This window comes from Chiloscyllium plagiosum, unplaced genomic scaffold (genome assembly GCF_037043375.1).
Source record: "Chiloscyllium plagiosum isolate Xiang-an unplaced genomic scaffold, Cpla_swu_hap1 HiC_scaffold_29, whole genome shotgun sequence".
NCBI classification, from domain to species: Eukaryota; Metazoa; Chordata; class Chondrichthyes; order Orectolobiformes; family Hemiscylliidae; genus Chiloscyllium; species Chiloscyllium plagiosum.
The window spans coordinates 23,334,186-23,355,960 of record NW_028270167.1 but is presented as its reverse complement, the minus strand read 5'-3'; the positions used below and the strand labels follow the sequence as shown (position 1 = coordinate 23,355,960).

At 38.6% G+C, this 21,775-nt stretch overlaps 1 protein-coding gene across 1 annotated transcript in view; it reads left to right on the top strand.

The window, feature by feature from the left end:
* The window catches only part of clmpa (CXADR like membrane protein a), a 135,959-nt gene that overhangs the window by 95,252 nt on the left and 18,932 nt on the right, over window positions 1–21,775 (top strand). Inside the window, exons 3-4 of the mRNA XM_043676770.2 lie at window positions 3,606–3,763; window positions 20,528–20,732. Of these exons, the coding sequence (XP_043532705.1) occupies window positions 3,606–3,763; window positions 20,528–20,732 (363 nt within the window). The remainder of the gene's footprint in view (window positions 1–3,605; window positions 3,764–20,527; window positions 20,733–21,775) is intronic.

Sequence of the window (21,775 nt, the reverse complement as noted above, 5' to 3'; positions counted from 1 at the left end):
CTCGAGCCACCTCCTTCAGTACCGTGGGATGTAGACCATCAGGCCCTGGGGACTTATCAACCTTCAGATTGAACAGTCTCTCCAATGCCAATTCCTGGCAAATCTACATTCCCTTCAGTTCAGGTCCTTCAGCTACTGTTACCTCAGGGAGATTGCTTGTGTCTTCCCCAGTGAACGCAGATTTGAAGTACCAATTCAATTCTTCTGCCATTTCTTTATTCCCCATAATATATTCCCCTGTTTCTGTCTTCAAGGGCCCAATTTTAGTCTTAACTATTTTTTTGCCTTTCACATACCTAAAACAGCTTTTACTATCCTCCTTTACATTTTTGGCCAGTTTGCCTTCGTACCTCATTTTTTCTCTGCATATTTCCTTCTTAGTAATCCTCTCTTGTTCTTTAAAAGCTTCCCAGTCCTCCGTTTTCAGGATGTTGTGTTGATCACAGATTGAGGCAAATCCAGGAGACCCATGTAGAATAAGCAAAACTGCCCAAACTTAAATTATTTTATCTAAAGACAACCAGAGTGAAGCAAGCGAGTCAGCGTCAAGAAATTTGCATCATCTGTTTTGTTCTACACTTGTATGATAATATCACAGTTTGGGAGATGAAATGCTCAGCCTGGCAGCTTGCCTTATTGGAAATACAATGAAAACAGACTTGGGAATATATAAACAAACCATATTTCAGGAGCTGTTTTTGATCAGCATAGCACAGAGAGGGAAGAATAAATTTGTAACAACAAGAGCTGAATGTTTTGTTTCCTTTTTCACACATTATTTCATATGTCAGTACCTTATGAAAAAGCAATTTGAGCAAACAGCTCAAAGATATTTAGAAACATTGCCAATGCTGAGGACACATGTTTACAATTAAAACATTGTGGTTTCAGGTTAAAAATTGTGAAGTGTCAAAGGTTCTGAAGAGTTTTAAATTGTTTAGCCTTTATTCTTCCTAGCTGCGATAAACACACAATCCTTTTAAAACTTATTACCTGTGTTTATATGTATGCTTAATGTTGATTCTTTTGTTTTTTTCATTCGTGTTAATGGGTAATAAAATCCCTCTTCCTTTCATTCAAGAATCTTGTAATTGACTCCTTAATTTTGACTAGAATGGTGGTATATTTGATGCATCTTAGCTGCATGCTAACAGGAAATAAAAATATTTGTTACAACCAATTAAGAGAGGAGCTGAATTACTCTTCCTCACCTGGTCATAACATTGCAATATTATAAGTGTACTAGAAGAAAAATATTATGTCACATGGAGAAGGAGCAGGAAAATGGGACCAAGAAGAGTGTGAAGATTAGATTGCCAAGGCAAGGCATGATGAGCTAATATGGCCTCTTTCTGTACTTAACGGTTCCATAATTCAACATCTGTGCAGTCTGGACAGTTCAATTGGAATCTCAGTTATGTCTTTCTCCTGATCTTTTACTTCAGGTTATGTGGTGGAAAAGATGTTTGAAATAATTAAATACTTCTGTTGCCACCAATACAGTGCAATTGGGTTTTATTGGTGATTCAACCAATCAACTTCAAGTACAGATCTCCATTCTCAACTCAATGTAATTTGTCCCTAATCAAGTACTATGGCCCATATCTCAGTACTGGCATTGCTTTAGTCATCATTAATAATTCTGAAAATTTCTTATCATATATTATTGAACTACATCCCCCCGTAATATATGTTAGAGCTATAACTCCACAATGGTCTATGCAACCTTTATTGATGATTTACTTTAAGCAGTGAGATACATAGCTACAAGTTATAGGTTGATCCATGAATTGTGTGAAGATATATAAAGAGACATGAAGCAAAACTGTGGGACAGTACACATCCACTGTATGGCACTTAGCAGTGTCAACAAAACCAGTACCTCTATTGGAAAAAGAAATTGTTTTCACTTCTATTGGAGCGTTATTCTGTATTTATTTCCTTTTCCTCATAGGATTTGGAAGAGGCGGTGATTGCTGCTTTCCAGTGGCATTTTTACTTGGAAGAAGCATAATCATTCATTTTTACCTTCATGGTCTTGTCAAACTGTTCAGCATCTGTAATATTGGATATGACCCAACAAAATGCATTGTATGTTTTTGATCATGTTTTAAGATTCATACAGTGATAGATCTGGCCAAATTACTACACTCGGCTCATTTCCTGTAGTTATCTCCGTTTTGGAATTATTTTTAACAAACACTTTAAAGAAAAAGGTGGTGCTGTGGCTAAAACAAAACCATGCATCAAAATCCCTAACATCTGCATTCTCTAAAAGCTTTGTTCCATTAGCAGGAACATTCATTTTTTGCTTTGACTTGTTTAAGCCACTGTAAGAGTCTCATTGACCCCTGGCTCTTCTCCATTAATGTGTCACATTCAATTCAAATTGAAATTGAGAACCCTCTCCTTGTTTTAATTGACTACATTCCTGAGATGATGATTTTCCAAATTTTGTTAGCAGCATTTAGTCACCATTCTGATTATTTCCCATTTTCAGAGACTCACTAATTTTTTTCTTTCCCCAGTGAAATTCTTGTTTTCTTGTTAGTGAAGGGAGGATCACATGTTGGGGGAGAGTAGAAATATTCTGACAATAAAAGCTTATTGCGTGTTGATTTTCCACTAAAAATATTACCACTCAATTTGAAGGAAATTAATTATTCAGCCTCTGTCAACTAAGCCAGTTATGTATCCAGATCAACAATGGTGCTTTATCCACTTTGACCCATGAGTTACTTGTATTTGATTTTATTAATTCAATTTTTATAGCACAAAAAGATGAAAACACATTTGTCACTGCATTAAGTTAAGTTAAAACTCATGTCCTCCAAAGGGCAGGGCTCCTGCCACTGGTTACCAGGTAGCTTGAAAGAGAAATTCACAAATATTTTCTTTTCTACCCCTGTGCAATTTTGAATTAGATTAAACAAGTGTAATTTTGACTTGATAAATAACGATATAACCATCTGTTATAAATCCCTCACACTTTTTGTTTCCTTTAACTTCAATTGGCCTAAAATTCAGGAGATATCCTCTTTGTTACACTAATTCCCAAAACCAAGATTACCCCGAAATGTCAACCATGTTAGATACTAAAACTTATGAATACTGATGCCGAAATGTTTTACATATTGCAATAAATTAACTTTATCACATCTAACATTCAAAACACAGAATGTTCCAGTGACTGTTGCATTCAATGCTGCCTAATAATAAGGGCAGGTTTTGTTATGGCAAATGACCTATTATTTCAAATTTAATGTAAGGCTAAATAATAACTTGGGCCCTCTTGTGGCACATTGATAGTGTCCCTTCTCCCTAGACCAGGAGGCCAGGGTTCAAGTCCCACCTGCTCCAGAAATGTGCAATGACATCTTTGAGCAGGTTGATTAGAAAAAACAAACATAGGTTGAAAAGAAATTAGGAAGTTCACTGAGTTTTGTCTCTTTTGGAAGCTAGGTCTTCCTGGGGCGATCAACTATACTGGTTGAGTTTATGGCATTGCCACCATGACAGATTTAGAATATTGTATATGTGATCAGTCTGATTTAAAACTTTCTAACATTGTTTTTTAACATTGCTCCTTTCTATTTGGTATGTAGGCTATGCTCATCTGCGGACTGCAAAACCCCAGTCTGAAATAAGGATGGTTGAGGAGCAGGATGTTGTTCTACCATGTCACCATCGCTTTGGTCACTTAGTATCAAAGAATCTGGATATTGAATGGCTTTTGCAAGACTCTGAACCCAATCAGAAAGTGGTGAGCATTCCTTTCGGAGGTGTTTACAATAACATCATTTGAATAATGATTGGCTATAATGTTCAATTAAATAACTAAATCGTATCATTGTTCACTCAGCTACCATATGATTGATCTTTGACCCTACTCTACACCTCTTTTAAAATTACAAGAAGATTCTTTATAATTCACTTTCTTGAAATAAGTATGGATGTATCAGGTACCATTGTATTCACATAGCCTTGTTAAAGCCCAGTTACATGCTTGACAAGATTTCCCAACTTCAGAAAGGCCTGTCTCTCAATTCTAATACTATTCACTTCAACTGATTAATGTTTACACAAAAAAAGGGGGAGTTTTTGTTTATGTCTGAGGATTCAGGCTTATTTTTGATTGCAAACGCTGCAGGATGTAAGAGAGGGAAAGTGCAGCTATGCTTATAGAGAGTGTCGGTTGTTTCTCGCCTGGATTACAAAGTTAAAATCCAGCCAGGGCAGGCCTGAGTGGGGTAAAATGTGTGGACATTCAATGACCACTGTTATGCATATCGACAGAGATGTATATCAGGCAACGTGTGTAACAAGTGGCTGATATTTTCCAATTTGTTTTAGCTCTGGTGCCCTTTCCTGAATGTCCCGCTTTTAGGAGAATGTACATTTAGGGCCGCATGGTTACTTATGCTTCACAGTTCCTGGACCTGAGTTCAATTCCAGCTTTGGATGACTGTCTGTGTGGACCTTGCACATTCTCTGTGAGTCTGTGTGGGTTTCCTCTGGATGCTGTGGTTTCCTCTCACAGTCCAAGAAAGTGCAGGTTAGGTGGATTGGCGATGCTAAATTGCCCATTGTGTCCAGGGCTATGTAGGTTAGGTGGATTAGCCCATGGAAAATGCAGGGTTACAGGAATAGAGTAAGAGGGTGGGTCTGGGTGGGGTGTTGTTCAGAGGGCTTGTGTGAACTGGATGGGCTGAAGGGCCTACAACTGCAAGGATCCTATGATCTTGTAGATATTACAATAAAGTGGAAACTGAAACACTGTGATGAGAGAATGGATAAAGTTGAAGATTTGGGTAAGCTTGTACTCCTTGGAAATGAAGGGCTTGTCACCCTCACCTTAACCTCCTTCCACCTCTCATATTCCCAACACCCCTCTCCCAAGTCCCTCCTCCCTACCTTTTATCTTAGCCTGCTTGGCACACCCTCCTCATTCCTGAAGAAGGGTTTCTGCCCGAAACATCGATTCTCCTGTTCCTTTGATGCTGCCTGACCTGCTGCGCTTTTCCAGCAACACATTTTTTAAGTTCCTTGGAAATGAATTAAGGATTATTTTATTATGATGCACAAAATAGCAATGAAAATTTATTGAGTAGATCGGGCACAATTCTTTCCATTATGAGAAAAATTCAGGCTGGGGGAGTTCAAAACTAGGAGGCAAACTTTTAAGGTGAGAGGAGAAAGATTTAAAAAGGATAGAGAGTGGTTCGTGTGTGGAATGAACTGCCAGAGAATGTGGTAGATGCAGGTACAGTTAAAAGATTTAAAAGATATTTGGATAAGTTCATGAATAGGAAGGGTTTGGAGGGATATTGGCCAAGTGAAGGCAGGTAGGACTAGTTTAGTTTAGAAATATGGCTGGCGTGGACTGGTTGAACCAAAAGGTCTGTTTGCATGCTGGATGACTCTATGATCACAGGATTCAAGTTTCAAACTGGTTAGAATTGAATCGAGGAAAAATATTTTCATTCAATGGCATGTGAAAAAGTAAAATCCACAATGCCAGAGTTACGTATATAAAACGAGTTGAAGACTTTGAAAGAGTTTTATATATTTATTTAGGGGAAAAAAGGAAATAACAATTAAAAGTGTGGGGCTGCCAGGGGCTAAGAAGCTGATGGTTAGAGTGAGAAGGCTCTTTGGTTAAAGCGAGGTAAATCATATGCAATAAATATACACAGTATACTGAACATACAATAATTATAGAGCATGTTACAGTGGCTCAAGATGACTTCCTTTAGCCCCACCTTGTACTTGACCACTTCAGGGACTCTCAGTTGAGTGTCAACATTGTACTATTTTGCAAGAAATATAGGTCCTATATGTTAATGTTTCTGTTCATATAGCTAACCATTGTAAAAATATCACTGCATCTCTTTAAATATTATATTGCCAGGAGCACGATTTGTTTAAAATAGAACAGGAAATGTGTGTTGCTTGCAATGGGCCTGTAACAAATATACCCTTGAACAGCGGAAGGTTGACTGACCTGACATTTTCCCTTCCTCTCCTCTTGGTATAGTTTTGCAGTCTAAATTCTACTCAATCACTCTCCCTACTGCAAGGTTGAGGTAAAATATTACTCTTTGAGAAATGAATATTTTAGGACCATTATGTGTTACCACATGACATCCCACAGGATCTCCAGATCCTGCAGATGACATTAACACAGTTGACAATCTTTCTAATAAAATTCAACATAAAAGATGAAATGTTAGGTAAAGACATAATAAACTTTATTTTTTCTTATTTTACTCATTTTGAATTGTTTTGCACATGCTGGTAGTCAATAAAACAAGTCACCCTTTCCATAGATTAACTTGGACAAGGGACTGATCAGAGTTAATTTATTAAGCTCATCCCAGGTTATGATATGAGATTGTAATTAACTGGTGAATGTAAGGTTGAATAGGATTATATTGAATGCCTAGCATCCACATCAGTGTTTATGTTCCATAAAGACCTCCTCCCAACCTTCTTCATCTAACACTATCATTCAGTCATAGAGTCATACAGCACCGAAACAGACCCTTCAGTCAGACTTGTCCACACTGACCAGATATCCTAATCTGACCTAGTCCCATTTGCCAGGATTTGGCCCATATCCTTCTAAACCTTCCTATTCATGTACCCATCCAGATGCCTTTTAAATGTTGTCATTGTGCTCAGCTCCACCAATCCCTCCAGCAGCTTGTTCCTTACATGCATCAGACTCTGCATAAAAGCTACCCCACAGATCCTTTTTAAATCTTTCCCCTCTCACACTGAACCTATGCTCTTGAGCTTTGGACTCCCACACCCTAGGTAAAAGACCTTGGCTATTCACCCTATCCATGTCCCTCATGATTTTATAAATATCTATAAGGTCACCCCTTGGCCTCCAATGTTCCAGGGAAAATAGCCCCAGCGTATTCAGTTTCTCCCTATAATAATATTTTAATCCTTTCACCTTTGCGTATGCATACTTTTTGGGGTGGCATAGTGGCTCAGTGGTTAGCATTGCTGCCTCACAGGACCAGGAACCTGGATTCAATCCCTGCCTCGGGTGACTGTGTGGCGTTTGCATGTTCTCTCCATGTCTGCGTGGGTTTCTTCCGGGTGCTCCAGTTTCCTCCCACAGTCCAAAGATCTGCAGGTCAGGTGAATTGGCCATGCTAAATTGCCCATAGTGTCAGGTGCATTTTCAGGAGTAAATGTAGGGTAGGGGAATGGGTCTGAGTGGGTTACTCTTCAGAGGATCGGTGTGGACTTGTTGGACAAAAGGGCCTGCTTCCATACCGGAGGAGTTCTAATCTAATCTTCTTCTATTGATTTGAAAACAATTCTATGTGATGATTGTTAAAGTTTCAGAGACAGCATCTGATATTCAAGATTTTTGATGCTCCTGTAAAAACAGAAAGATTATAACTACTGCACAAAGGAACATATAGGATTGCCAAGACTATGTCTTGGATGTGGCAATTGTTATTGCTGCGACCTATTCAGCTCTGAATTCTGTGAACCTTGGATTAAATTCTTCACTGCTCTAGTTCAGACTTTCATAAGAGTATGAATTTCATTTGTAAAGAAAGAAAAATAGAATGTTGTTATAAGCGGGAAGAGAAACAGAAAATTTTGGAAATGCATGTAGAGAGAAAAGCCAGATTGAGTAGAATCTACCTTTGTAAGGTGGTTGGTTAACAATATGTGTAAATGTAATGTTATGAAGGTGTAGGTGTGTACTGTACTGTTAAGAGAGAGAGGAAGCTAGCAAGGACTGACTGAAAGCAGAGAGAGTGCTGAACAAGGTAAAAATGTAACACTTAGTTGAAACAAATGCTGGAGTTGCATTGCCATGGAACAAAAACAAATTCAAATTCAGCGAATCAGTTTAAATTATGCTCCAGATACCAAAATCCAATAGAATTTGAATTTAGTGTTTTGACATTAAACCAATGAAATGATCCGATGTTTTGGGTGTAAAACCAGACATTTAAACAGTTAGGGAGAGAACTGCCAAGAAAACCAGCAAGTATAGACTGCTAGCCAAATAACTCTCTGAAAGATACTTGTCCTTAAGAAAAGTTGTGCAGCAGAAGAGGCGACCCAATGAAACTCAGAGGAAAATCTACAGAGGAAGATCAACAATGTTGACTGGTTTTGAAACGTGACATTATTTTTGTAAGTCTTAATCGGGGTTTTTACCAGACCAGTATTGTAGAGTGGGGGTAAAAAATAGGTTTAAGAGAAATGAGTTGTAAGTAGAGGTTTTAATGTTCTCTGTTGGGCTTAAAGAATAAAATTGTTGATTTTTACTTTAAATAGCAAAACCTGGGGTAGTTCTTTGCCTCTTGAAGTTTAACAGATTATGGCGTGAGGTGAGCTTCTCTCTGTGTCAGGTTTAAATTAGCAGAGGGGTTTACTCAGTATCACAACAGTTTGGGAGCTTTTGTCCATGATTTGAACAAGTTTCCAGTCTGAGATTTGACAGATTTGAATAGATTTGGGGTGTGCAAAAAAAGCTCAGTAGATTTAAGCACTTGCCGGTTAGTGTCCTAGATCTTTAAATAAAACATAGGTGAGACAATTTGTTTAATTTCAGTTACTTGTCGTTGGTGAAATTAAAAGTGAGAAGAATGGCTGTTAAAATTGTTAAAGAGGCTCTGGGGTTTGAAGATGAGTCCCAAGTTTGTCAAGAAAGTTTAGAGAGAAAAGACCATACTCTTAGAATTAGGAAAGAGGTTAGGTTTGGGTTTAACCAAGGACAAAAGTAAAGCTGAAAATGTAACGAATTATTCAAACACTTAGCTGTGTCAGAGAAACAGATGAGTGCAGTAGAGTGAGAAAAACTTAAATTACAATTGACGAAAATGGAGTTAGAAGATAAATAAAGGAAGAGAGAAAGACAGAGAGAGAGGAAAAAGAGATAGAGAAGGAAGGGACAAAGACAGAAGGTTCTTAGCTGAACAAAAAGAGGGAGAATTTGAACTTGAGAGGTTGCGACTTAGTCAGCAAAGTCAAGTCAACAGAAGGTAGTGATATATACAAATATGTCAAAACTCTGCCACATTTTGATGAGGAAGATGTCAAAGCCTTCTTTATTTCATTTGAAAAATTGGCTAGGCAGATGAGGTGGTCTGAGGATTTATGGGTAATGCTAGTTCAGACTAAACTGGTAGGCAGAGCTGGTGAGGTATTTGCTTCATTTTTAGATGAGGGGTCAAGAGATTATGAAGAGGTCAAACAGGCTATTTTAAGTGCTTATGAGATGGTACCAGAAATATATAGACAACAGTCCAGGAACATAAAGAAGGAACTAGGTCAGACTTACACTGAGATTGAAAGAATTAAACATCATCATTTTGACAGATGAGTACGGGCCTTAAAAATAGTTAAGATCTATGAGGCTCTCAGAGAGATTATTCTGCTGGAGGGTTTTAAAAACGCACTTCCAGAGATGATAAGAATTCATGTGGAGGAACAGAAAGTTCAGGAAGTGAGAAGGACAGCAGAATTAGCAGATGAGTATATGGTGGTGCATACCTCAAGCTTCCTGCCAGAATTTCATCCTGAGGGATAGAAGTTGGGAAAAGGGGAGATCCCACACTATGAAACAAAGAGTAGAAAACACTGGAAAGTGTTTACCACAGGTTAAAAAAGAGGGTGGAAAGGAGGTGAAAGGTCTCAGGTGTTTCCACTCTGCTAAAGTGGGACATGTAAAGTCACAATGCTGGTTGTTTAGGAAAGGCGCTGTGGGAAAGATGTGGTAAAAGAAGCTAAGCCAGTGGCATTAGTGAAAGTAGTAAAGGAAACCCTAAGAAGAGCTGAGGAGCTGCAGCAGAGTGCACAGCCTAGGCAGGGGCTGGGTATGGAGTTAGTGCCTGATCTCTGTAAAGAATCTGCCTTTGTAAAGTTTACTCAGAAAGAACAGGGGGAGAAGGTAAGAAGTTATAATTTTGAAAGATACAGGATCTAACCAGAGTCTAATAGTAACAGATGGTGAATTTGCACTCTTTCTGATTTGTTATCCAAGAATGTGTTAATTTGTGGGATAGATAGACAGAAATTAAGTATTCCCCTATGTAAGATCAAGTTAGTGTGCCAACTCAAGGTTGGGGAAGTAACAGTGGATTGACAGAGTCTCAGTTCCAGAAATCCAGTTTGTTCTTGGGATTTAGCAGGATCAAAGGTGGGAGTGACACCCCTTGTTATGGAAAAGCCCAAGGATGACCAAGAAACCAAGAAGTTAAAGAAAAGTATCCTAGTATTTTCCCAGACTGTGTAGTAACGAGATCTCACTAACATAAGTCACAGCACGAAGCAAAAACTAAAGAGAAAGATGAAGGAGTTGAGGTTCAGTTAGCAGACACCATGTTTGACATAATAGTGCAGGAAAAACCTGAATAGGCAGAGGGTCAGACAGAAGTGTTTAGTCCTGAAAGGCTAAGGGACTTGCAATAGAAAGCCAAGACGACAAAAGGTATATATGTGGATGCGTCCTCCGAAAAGGAGGCAAAGGTTACTCCGGAGAGTTATTATCTGAAAGATAGAATCCTCAGATGGAATTGGAGACCACGGCAGGTTAGTGCAGAGGAGAAATAGGTCGAAGTGCACCAGATTGTGTTGCCGATAGCATACAGGCAGGAAGTGTTAAGGGTAGCACATGAACTACCTGTAGTAGGTCACCTAAAGTACGAAAGACTCAGGCTAAGGTACAAAAACATTTTTATTGGCCTGGAATGGTTAACTTTTGCCATATTTCTCAGACATGTAAAAAATGGTAAAAAAGCCACAGGCATAATAAAACCAGCACTTTTGTTGCCAATTCCTGCATTCGAAGAACCTTTCACACAGGTTATAATTGATTGTGTAGGTCCCTTCCAGAGAATGAGAAGAGAGAAAGAACTGGAGAAACAGGTGTTAGTTATTGCCCAGCAGAATGATGAATCAAATCCAAATGTTGTGGATTTTGATGTGCCTCAAAGTATGTTAAAAAATGAAGGCATCCTTCAGGAGTGGGCTAGGTTAGTAAACTATCTGTCTCAGGAGAAAAGAATGCAGTTGAAAGGTTTGTTACTGCTGTATGAGGACATATGTGGGAATCAGGTGGGGAGGACTAATGCTATTGTACATGAAATAGACATAGAGAGTACTGTTCCAATAAAACACACCCCCATCAGCTTAATCTTTTCAAAGCCAGACAGGTCCAGATGGAGGTGGAGGCCATGTTCAAAGAGGCTATCACCGAACCAAGCCAGAGCGAGCAGAGTTCGCCAATCATCTTAGTTCCCAAACCAGACAGGACTCAACACTTTTGTGTGGATTATCGGAAGGTTAACGTCGTTACAAGATCAGATTCATATCCAATACCGAGATTGGAGGACTGTATTGAGAAAGTTAGACAACTTTCTCAAAAGTTCAGTTACATCACCAAGTTGGACTTATTGTGTGGTTACTGGCAGGTACCTTGATCAGACATGGCAAAAGAAATTTCTGCGTTTGTAACCCTAAATGGGCTATATCGATTCAAAGTGGTGCCCTTTGGAATGGAGAACATGTCTGCTACATTCCAAAGACTCATGAACAGAGTTATGGCTGGATTAACAAACTGTGCAGTCTATTTGGATGATGTAGTGATCTTTAGTAAGTCCTGGAAAGATCACATGGTACAGTTGGCAGAGCTCTTTGAATGACTGTGAGAAGCAAAATTGGTAGTAAACTTAAACAAAACTGAATTTACAAAAGCAGAGGTGATGTTGTTGTGACATAACATAGGTCATGGAAGATTGACCCTGCGGAACGCAAAAGCGTAGGCCATTGAGAAATTTCCATGAACAATCTCGAAGAAAGAGGTGCTTCATTTCTTGGGATTAAATGGATTCTATTGGAAGTTTGTTCCAAATTTCAGCAGTATTGTGGCACTGTTAACTGATTTGCTGAAGAAGAACACAAAGTTTTGGTGGATAGAACAATGTCAGGAGACATTAAACCATTTAGAAGCAGTATTAACAACCACAATAATTTTTAGCTACACCAAACGTTTTGAAATCTTTCAAAATTGCCTTCGATGCTAGTGACATAGGAGTTGGAGCTGTACTGCTATGGGAAGATGATGATGGGATTCAACTGCCAATTGGTTACTTTTTGAAGAAATTCAACATTCACCAGAGGAAATACTCCACGATTGAAAAGGAACTATTGAGTTTTATACTGGCGTTACAGCATTTTAATGTGTACGTCACGAACAATGTGTCGGAGATGGTTGTGTACACGCATCACAATTCTCTTACATTCTTGGAAGGTTTTAAAGACAAGAATGCAAAACTATTCTGTTGGAAGTCTTATGTTATAGATATTTAATTTACAAATCATGCATGTTTCGGGTCGTAAGAATGTAATAGTAGATGAGTTATCACAGATTTAACTAATAGAGTATAGATTAGACGAATCTATTCAATGTTATATATATTTGGGAAGAAGTTAATATGAACTTGGATTAAAGTTATATCTATGTCATGATAATGTGGTTAAGGAACAGAAAAAAAAATGAAGCCATCTTTTCATTATGATGGTTCATTTTTTTCTTAAGGGGGGATGTGTTATGAAGGTGTAGGTGTATACTGTACCTTTAAAAGAGAGAAGAAGCTAACAAGGACTGACTGAAAGTAGAGAGAGTGCTGAATAAGGTAAAAATGTAACACTTGGTTGAAACAAATAGTTGGAATTGCATTGCCATGGAACAAAAACAAATTCAAATTCGGCCAATCAGTTTAAATTATGCCCCAGATACCAAAATCTAATCGAATTTGAATTTAGTGTTTTGATTACACCAAACCAATGAAATGATCCAATGTTTTGGGATATAAAACCAGACATTTTAAATAAGGGGAGAACTGCCAAGAAAACCAACACGTATAGACTGCTAGCCGAAAAGCTCTTTGAAAGGTACCTGTCCTTAAGAAAAGTTGTATAGCAAAAGAAGAGGCAATCCAGGGAAACTCAAAGGAAAATCTAAAGAGAAAAATCAATAAAGCTGACTGGTTTTGAAAAATTTTTTTTTTTCTAAATTTTAATCAGTTTCTATCGGACCAGTATTGTAGAGTGGGAGGTAAAAGATAGGGGAAAGGAGTTGTAAGTAGTGGTTTTAATGTTCTCTGTTGGTCTTAAAGAATAAAGTTGTTAATTTTTACTTTAAATAGTGAAATCTGGGATAGTTCTTTGCTTCTCAAAGTTTAACAGATTACAGCGCGAGGTGAGCTTCTCTGTGTGTCGGGTTTAAATTAGCAGAGGGGTTTACCCTATGTCGTAACAGTAACTAGAGTTTGAATAGTCTTTTGGGCAGAATTGACTTTACAATTACAGAGATGAATGGAAAACAAAATCACATCATTCTTCATAGGAAAAAATTTTGAACATAAAAATACCCCCCCCCCCCCCAGGAATTGATCAACCTTGGGGACAGTAGCACTGTGGGGTGAGGGGGGATCCTATAGAAACATATAAAATTATGATAAGATAGTCATAGAAAGGATGCTTCAACTGGCAGGTGAGACTAGGACAAGAGGGCATAGCCTCAAAATTAGGGGGAGCAGATTTAGGACTGAATTGAGAAGGCACTTCTTCACCCAGAGAGATATGCATCTATGAAATCCCCTGCCCGGTGAAGTAGTTGACACTACTTCAGTAAATGTGTTTAAAGCTAAGATAGATATTCTTTTGAACAATGAAGTTACTGTGAGAAGGCGGGTAAATGGAGCTGAGGCCATAAAAAGATCAACCATGATCGTATTGAATGGTGGAGCAGGCTCAAAGGGCCAAATGGCCTACTCCTTTTCCTAGTTCTTATGTTCTTTCCTCCGAAGCATCACTGCTAACAGACACACAGGCAACAACTCCCTGCGTGGCTATACAAATGGGCCACAAAGAGTTATGCAACTGAAAACATGGGCTTTCAAAGCGGTCAGCATTTATTCTGACTGTTTGCAAAGAGAAAGTGATGCCTTTACTTGTCAACCCTACTTGTACACCCATAAGCACATTCAAGGAATTCTACATGATGCTAGAGGGTGTTAAAAAACACATCCTGTTCCTAAAATTCGTATGAATTCACTTTACTAAACAGGGTTATCTTAATATAACTTGTTGACTGTTGCTAGTTTTTCAATGTTTAGGTATAAATTAAGAATAAATTTACAAATGGAACACCTGCAACTTTGAACTGGTTCTCTCCAATAAAGTCTGTTCTGCATACTTCTTTTTTGATTCACTGCTTATCCATTCTTACCTGTTTACTGAAGTTAGAAAAGTTGAAATGTGAATTGTAAGTTTACATATAATGACATGTCTGAAAATGGAAGCAGAGGAGTAACAAGCCAATGAATTTTAATCCTTCACTTTGCAGTGCATACTGTCATTTGATATTCTGTACATTCTCATGACTTCAAGGAATGCTTTGTACCTTTTTACAAATGTTGGGAGGATAGGGAATTGTGGCATGAGTTGAAGAAACAGAAAATAAGTTTTGTTCCATACATGTTTCAACCTCAAGCAGCTTACATTTTGATGGAATTTTAAATAAGTGTTTAAAATGTATAAACTTCTTAATAAACACACTGTGAGCTATAGATGCTCATTCCTGGTGTAGAAAGCATCCAATGTTTTCATGCTGACGCATTGCCTTATTTTATCAAAAGCTTTCTGTGATGTCCTCCATTATAACTCTCAGAGATGTTCGCATTTCTCAAACTCCAGCCTCTTGTGCATGACCACTTTTGATTGCCCCCACATATTAGTGACTGTGCCTTCAGCTGCTCGGCCATTAACTAATGTTTCTTACATCATGGTTGTGCTCCTGATGAGGGTCACAGAAACAGTGAGTGAGATTGCATGAAGTAAATTCACATTAATCTCATAGACTGTAATCTAAGAGATTACTTTAATTACTATTGCAGATGCTGAAACAGCTCTTCCCTATAGTGAATGGAAATAAGTTATGTTGATACATGTTAGGCTGGGAATTTACATTGTGAGCCTCAGTCTCTCTAGAGCTCTGAAACGTTTTGCAGCAAATCTTTACCAGCCTCCTTGCCTCATCTCAAATCTGTAATCATAGCTTCATCTTGCTTCCATTATGTTTGCTGATGCTCTTGTCACACCTTCACCTACTTTCTGTCCTCTTCTAAACACAATTTCCCCCTTTCCCGATTTCTGCTACTGCTTACCCTTTTTCTGTTGGTCTTGATGCACAGCTCACCACTGCCCTTGAGCCATCTCCATTCATTCTATAACAAAGTCTTACATTTACTTCTCTGTCGTTCACTAGTTTTTGAAAAGACAAAAAAATCTCAGACTAAAAGGTCAAGAAGGGAACTGGAAAAGCAGAGTGGACTTCATCTGACACAGGGATAAGGAAATAACGGAGGCACTGAGCTTCCTCTCTCAAACCAATCCAAGGAGCACCTCACTGTCATCATTAATTGCTGTCATTTCTGTGAAGCTAAAGTAAACACATGTACACTACAGTTCACAAAGATAATGCATAGGTCGCACAAGGGCATGGAGATCATTTTTTCTCACCTTGGGCATTACTGTTTGCTAACATGTTTTTATTGGCAATGTTGCTTTTATTGGGTGAAGTGTGTGTTGGGGGGACAAGCACTTACAATCTCCTGTATTTGTATGATATGGCTTGTGTTGCATTCATTGGAATAAAGTCCCTATGTCAGAGTTCCATGTCGAGGCATTCCGGCATTTCATTGCCCTCCTTCATGTCCCAACATTTGGTTTACCATCATTTATGAGTGATGCAAATGCTGATTGCTCACATTACAAAGGACTTGTTCTGTTTCTGATATTTCCCTGCACATAGTCATTGGAAATGTCATCCAGCAGAGGTAACCATTGCTAATGCTGTGGTGCTATGGACACACAGGGAATCTGAAGAAGAACAGGTGTATCAGGACTAGCAGCAAGTCAAATAGCCCCCATATGAAGGGAGCACACCTGAAGGTCCCCTCAGGACATGGAGGTGGTACAGGAGTCTCAGAGCCTATTGTAATTGATGCCATTTCCTCCAGATGAGTGAGGCACAGTTTCATTGCACAGTGAGGATGCCTCAGGCCACTGTCATTGATTTATTTCAATTGCTGGAGCAGAACCTAAAGCAGTGCATGGTCACCCTATCCCAGTGACTGTCAACATTTTTAATATTCATTCACGGGATGAAGGCTGGCTCGGCAGGCATTTATTGCCCATCCCTGATTTCCCAGCGGGCAATCAAGGGTCAACCACATTGCTGTGGGTCTGGAGTCACATGTCAGCCAGACCAGGTGAGGATGGCAGTTTCCTTCCCTAAAGGGTATGAATGAACCAGTTGGGCTTTTCTGCCAATCGATAGTGGATGTGTCTCAACCATTAGAATCTCAATTCCAAATTTTTATTGAATTCAAATTGTAACATTTGCTGTGGCAGGATTCAAACACAGGTCCCCAGACCATCACCTGGGTCTCTGGATTAATAGTTTAGCGATAATACCATTAGATCATCATCTCACTTGCACTAAACGTTATGCAATTGGCTGCTTCCAGGTATCCACTTGGGAACCTTGACCCACAAATGTATCAAGGAAGGATACACCACTTCATCTCATTTCCCCAATACAAGTCAATGCTATAGCTGGACAGTTTGCTTTGTCAACATTGCTGCATTTCCCCTACATGTGGGATGGTGTAGGCTATATACACATTGCATTGAGAGTGCCATATCAAAATACAGCAAACTTCAGCAATAGAAAAGCATTCCATTTCATCAATGTGAAACTCATTTGAGGTCACATCCTAGAACATTTTCCAACACCACATCCTAGAAGTTTGCACCAGGTAGCCTGGAAGCTTTCACGTATACCTGAGAACTCTCAAATTCCTAGTTCATTTCAAGGGTCAGATGCCTTACAAGATGGTTACAGGGAGACATGGTCTACACTCTGAGAATGGCCACTGACTCTGATACTCCTGAGCGAATGCAGCCCCCTCCTAAACCAGGGCCACTATGGCGCAGAAGAAGGACTATCTGAAGATGGGTTACATTTGTTTGGGATAATTTGGGGTGAGCCTTGCAGTGTTGCATTGTGTTAGCATATTTCACAACAGGAACAAGCAAAGAGAGGATGTGGTGGACACTGAAGAGTTGGCAGTCCAGCATTAGTCTTCCAAGGAGCCAGGTGAGGACATTAAGCAACTGAAATGTCATATTGGGTATGTTAGAGTGGTGCAGTATCAGATGCAATAAGCCAAACAGTTCCAGTAAATGTAAGCTGGATGCAGAGATCACTCACTGACTGTAAATTCATTGTTGCTCAAAGGCAACTGGTCCCTTGGAAGATCTGCAGATAACTTGCCTTCCATAATGCATTCCACTGATACAAACATTAATACTCTGCAGGGTGGGGAGCCCATTCGACCTGCTGTTCCTTTGCATTCTCCTTACCACTTCCCCAAGGCTAGGTATACAATCCAACATACTCATTTAATCAATTTCCTGTGGCAAATGCAGCTTTTGTTTGTTTTTTCTTCATGTTTGATGTTACTGAATAAATATGAACTTTGTCCGCTTTTGAGAACTTACGTATTTGAAGTGCCCACTTTGAACAATCAGAGGATGTTGAACAACACTAGGCATTAAGGAATGAAGAGCAATCCCATACACATCGTCATAAAATGGGATGACATGAAGGATGTTAAAATGTTTAGCTTGGCTCTTATAACTGCAGTAACAATGATTGTTGATCAGATGGGTGAATGGTGTAAAATAGCAATATGTTTCTGAAAGTGAGCTTGTATTTGTAATGAAGTGTTAGCAATGCCGCCTATGTATCCACAGAAGCATTTTTTTTTCTTATTCCTCTCCCACAACTGGTGGTAAAAATGGTGCCCATGCTGGGAATTCTGGGAGGTCCGAAGAGTGGAAAGTACTACTGCAGTTCGGGGGAAGATAGTGTGCAGTGGGCTCCATAGAATTGTGGTGTTCAGCTAATGAGGTGAGCTGTGGAGAATAATTGAGAAAATCGGCTAGGACTCACAGAAAGAAACCCTAAAAGTCAACACTTAGCAAATTTCAGGTAAAATTCAGTCCTAAATATTTTGTCTTACTAGTTGGTGGTTTCATTTCTTTCTCAAGTTTGCAGTCAAAAAATATGGTTTTAACTATCCCAATCCTTTACTGAGAACTTTAAACAAGACATTATTCTCTTCTTGATGCAAACTGGTTTATGATTGACTGCTGATTGGCTACTGTATTCCCAAGTTGCCTTCGATTCACTTAGCCATATAAATAATTCTTACTGTCCCACTGTGATCACCCATCTGACTTTGATGAGTTTGCTGCCATCAACTGTTCTATTTTAACATAACTTGTCCTGTTAAATTCATTAGCATCATAGCAATTAAGATATATCTATGCAATTAGCAAATATTGCAGTCATCGAGTTTCCACATAACAAATAATGCTCTGAACTTGTAGTCAGTCCATTAACCCAATTCCTTTCAGACCTGACTTTACTTTGCATGTTTTTGCATTCCTCTTGTGTAATTGGTAGCCTATCATGTTGAGTTTCTTTATTATAATTTTAATTATGTCATTCAATCTGCAAGAAAAGAAGAATAATTAACATAATCATAATTTGCCTATCAGTTATAGATTGTGTTGTAATGTAACTCATGATCTCTCCATGAGAGACCAGCTTAAAAAAGGGAAACGTTGAACAGCAGGAAGAGCAGCATTTTTTGCACTCCAGAGTACTGCAGCATCAAGTGCAACAAGCCATATAGCACTTTTTTAACAATCGGTTTCTGTAGATGAGAGCTGGGTGATCATTCATTGCTAAATGAATTGGTGCTGGAAAGGCTAGCCATTCCCCTGTGTTCCTCGAGGCAAATTCAGCTGTTTATCTTTTTGCTACATTTGCTATTGCTGAGCCAAAGTGAATGTTTTGAATTATTTCAATGCTTTCCTATTTGTGATGGTCCCATATTGCTGGGCCATTACTGCAAAGATGTTGGGCCACAGTGGGAATTGGAGAAAGAGTAAAACTGACTGAGACATGTTAGTAAAATGGACTGAGGCTAAGGATGAGTAAGTTGTATAGGCTGGCATGTACATAGCAATAGATGAATGATTGTGATGTGCAGTGAAGTATCAGCTCTGCCAACTACGTGCCCTGAGAAGCACTTATCTGTGATTGCACAATTTGCAATGTGTATAGCAAAGGATAACTCTGGACTGCCAACATTTGATTGGCTTGACTTTTAAGTTGGTGCGGGTGTCAGGGATCCTGGGATATCCTAGCGGCAGTGAGTACTTCTGCCTGTGGTGATTGGGAGATTATAACAAGCAGGTGCTAAACAGGCATGGTGCATTGGTAGTGAGGTGATTTTGTGAAAGTTATATGAGGAATTCGATAAACATCACAGAGAAACACTCCACAAAATTCACAAAATTGACAGATAATTGGTTTTTATTAAAATTCACTGCTCTAATTCTGATTTCTGTAAATAATTCTTTTGACTAAAGATTGGCCCCAGTTCTATCCTCAATTATCTAGCTTTTAAGAATGTAAAAAGTTGCAGCAAACATGCATTATGACCGCCTACTGAGTTAATAAGTATCAATATACATTATTAGTTGCCATTATAAAATCTGCATTTATAGGTTTTAGAAGTGCTTATGAAGCTCATATCTATTGGATGCAGAATTATGAATATCTTCTGTCCAATAGTGTCCCTGATATAGGTCTGACAAACATGAATATCACATGATGAAGGTGAAAAAGTTTTAAAAATGATAAAGATACCTTGACCAATAAACATTCTCATTATTTGGCAGTCTACCATTGCTGATCACCCAAGAAAATTACAAGAAATCTAGTTCTTTTCTGTCTTCTATTCGGGGTTATCAATCAATGTGTCTTTGGAGAAATGCAAATTAAAGAGTATGATCATATCAGATGAAGATTAAATTACAGGGAGAAAGTCACATGTAAAACATTTGGCTCACTTACTGGAATGACTGATACTATTGTACCCTAAAGGCCAAAATTTGTAATACTAACCTTGACCCCAAACATCAGGTCATGATTTTAGATAATATTAGTTTAAGCTAGCAATTTAGTGGGGGGTGATGGCTTAGTAATATTTTTACTAAACTATTAAAACAGAGACCTAGGTAATATTCTGGAGACTTGGTTCAAGTCCAGCCATTGCAGATGTTTGAATTTGTATTCAATAAAATTCTAGAACTAAGTGTCTAATAATGACCATGAAATGATTGTCAAAACAAAAATTGGGTTCATTAGCATCCTTTCGAGACAGAAATCTGCTATTCCTTACTGATCTGGCCTTGATGTAATGCCAGATCAACAATAATGTGATTGGCTCTTAACTGCCCTCTGGGATAGTAGTAAATGTTAGCCAAATCAGTGATGCTCTCATCTGAATGTATTTTTAAAAATTGATCTAATTCTATTCTGTTTGACTTACAGGTGATTACCTACTCTTCTGGTAGAGTTTACACAAATATAAGTGCAAGGCAGGGAGGAAGAGTTTCCTTTGCAGCAAATTACCAGATGGGGGATGCTTCCATTAAAATATCATCCCTACATTCGACAGACTCGGGGCTATACACGTGCAAAGTGAAAAATGAAGGCGTGTATGACTGGAAGAATGCTATTAATCTTGTTGTTTTAAGTAAGTGTCTGCACAAATGTAACTTTAATTTTGAGTACTTTTGAAATGTAATTAAAGCTTTTATGGGCTATGTATTGAAAATGTGTAATAGTAATGTCAAAATATATGGCAAAAATCAGGCAGACACCTTTAACAAAATTGGTTTTGATCTGATTTTCCAGTAGACTGGACAACATAAATTCATTTTTCAAAATTCTTACCTATTTTTGCCAATAATAAAAGTGATTTATTCTTGCATTCCCTTTCTGTCTTCAAACCTTATTTCTTGCTGTCCTGCTTTTATAGCCCTCAATTGTTTAGAACATAGAACATAGAACAGTACAGCACCGTACAGGCCCTTCAGCCCTTGACATTGTGCCCACCTTTTATCCTACTCTAAGATCAAACTAACCTACAAACCCTTCATTTTACTATCACCTATGTGCCTATCTAAGAATCACTTAAATGTCTCTAATGTATCTGACTCTACTACCACTGGTGGCAGTGCATTCCATGCGCCTCATTTTCTGTGTAAAGAACCATCCTCTGACATCTCCCCTAAACCTTCCTCCAATCATCTTAAAATGATGCCCTCTTGGGATAGCCATTTCTACCCTGGGAAAAATCTCTAACTATTCATTCCATCTGTGCCTCCCATCTTGTACACCTCTATCAAGTTGCCTCTCACTCTTCTTCACTCCAAATGAGAAAAGCCTTAGCTCCCTCAAACGTTGTTTGAGCTATTAATTCCATTGTTCTCATGCCGAACAAAAATCACTTGAGTAAAATTATCGCATTATTGTTACTCTCTCCAAATAACTGCAGCACTGTATTGTTTCATGTTGAATTTTTTCAGCTCCTCAACGTTGTGGTGTAAAATTATGTCCCAATACATGTGTGAATCATAATGTAACACATGTATTGGGCCAAGCAGTGGAATGTGGTGAAACGGTTAAAAATTATGTCCCAATACATGTGTGAATCTAACCGGAATGGAGGTGTTGCTTAGTCCCGTGTGAATCTTATTACACACCTCCCCGTGTGAATCTTCTTATCTGTATGTA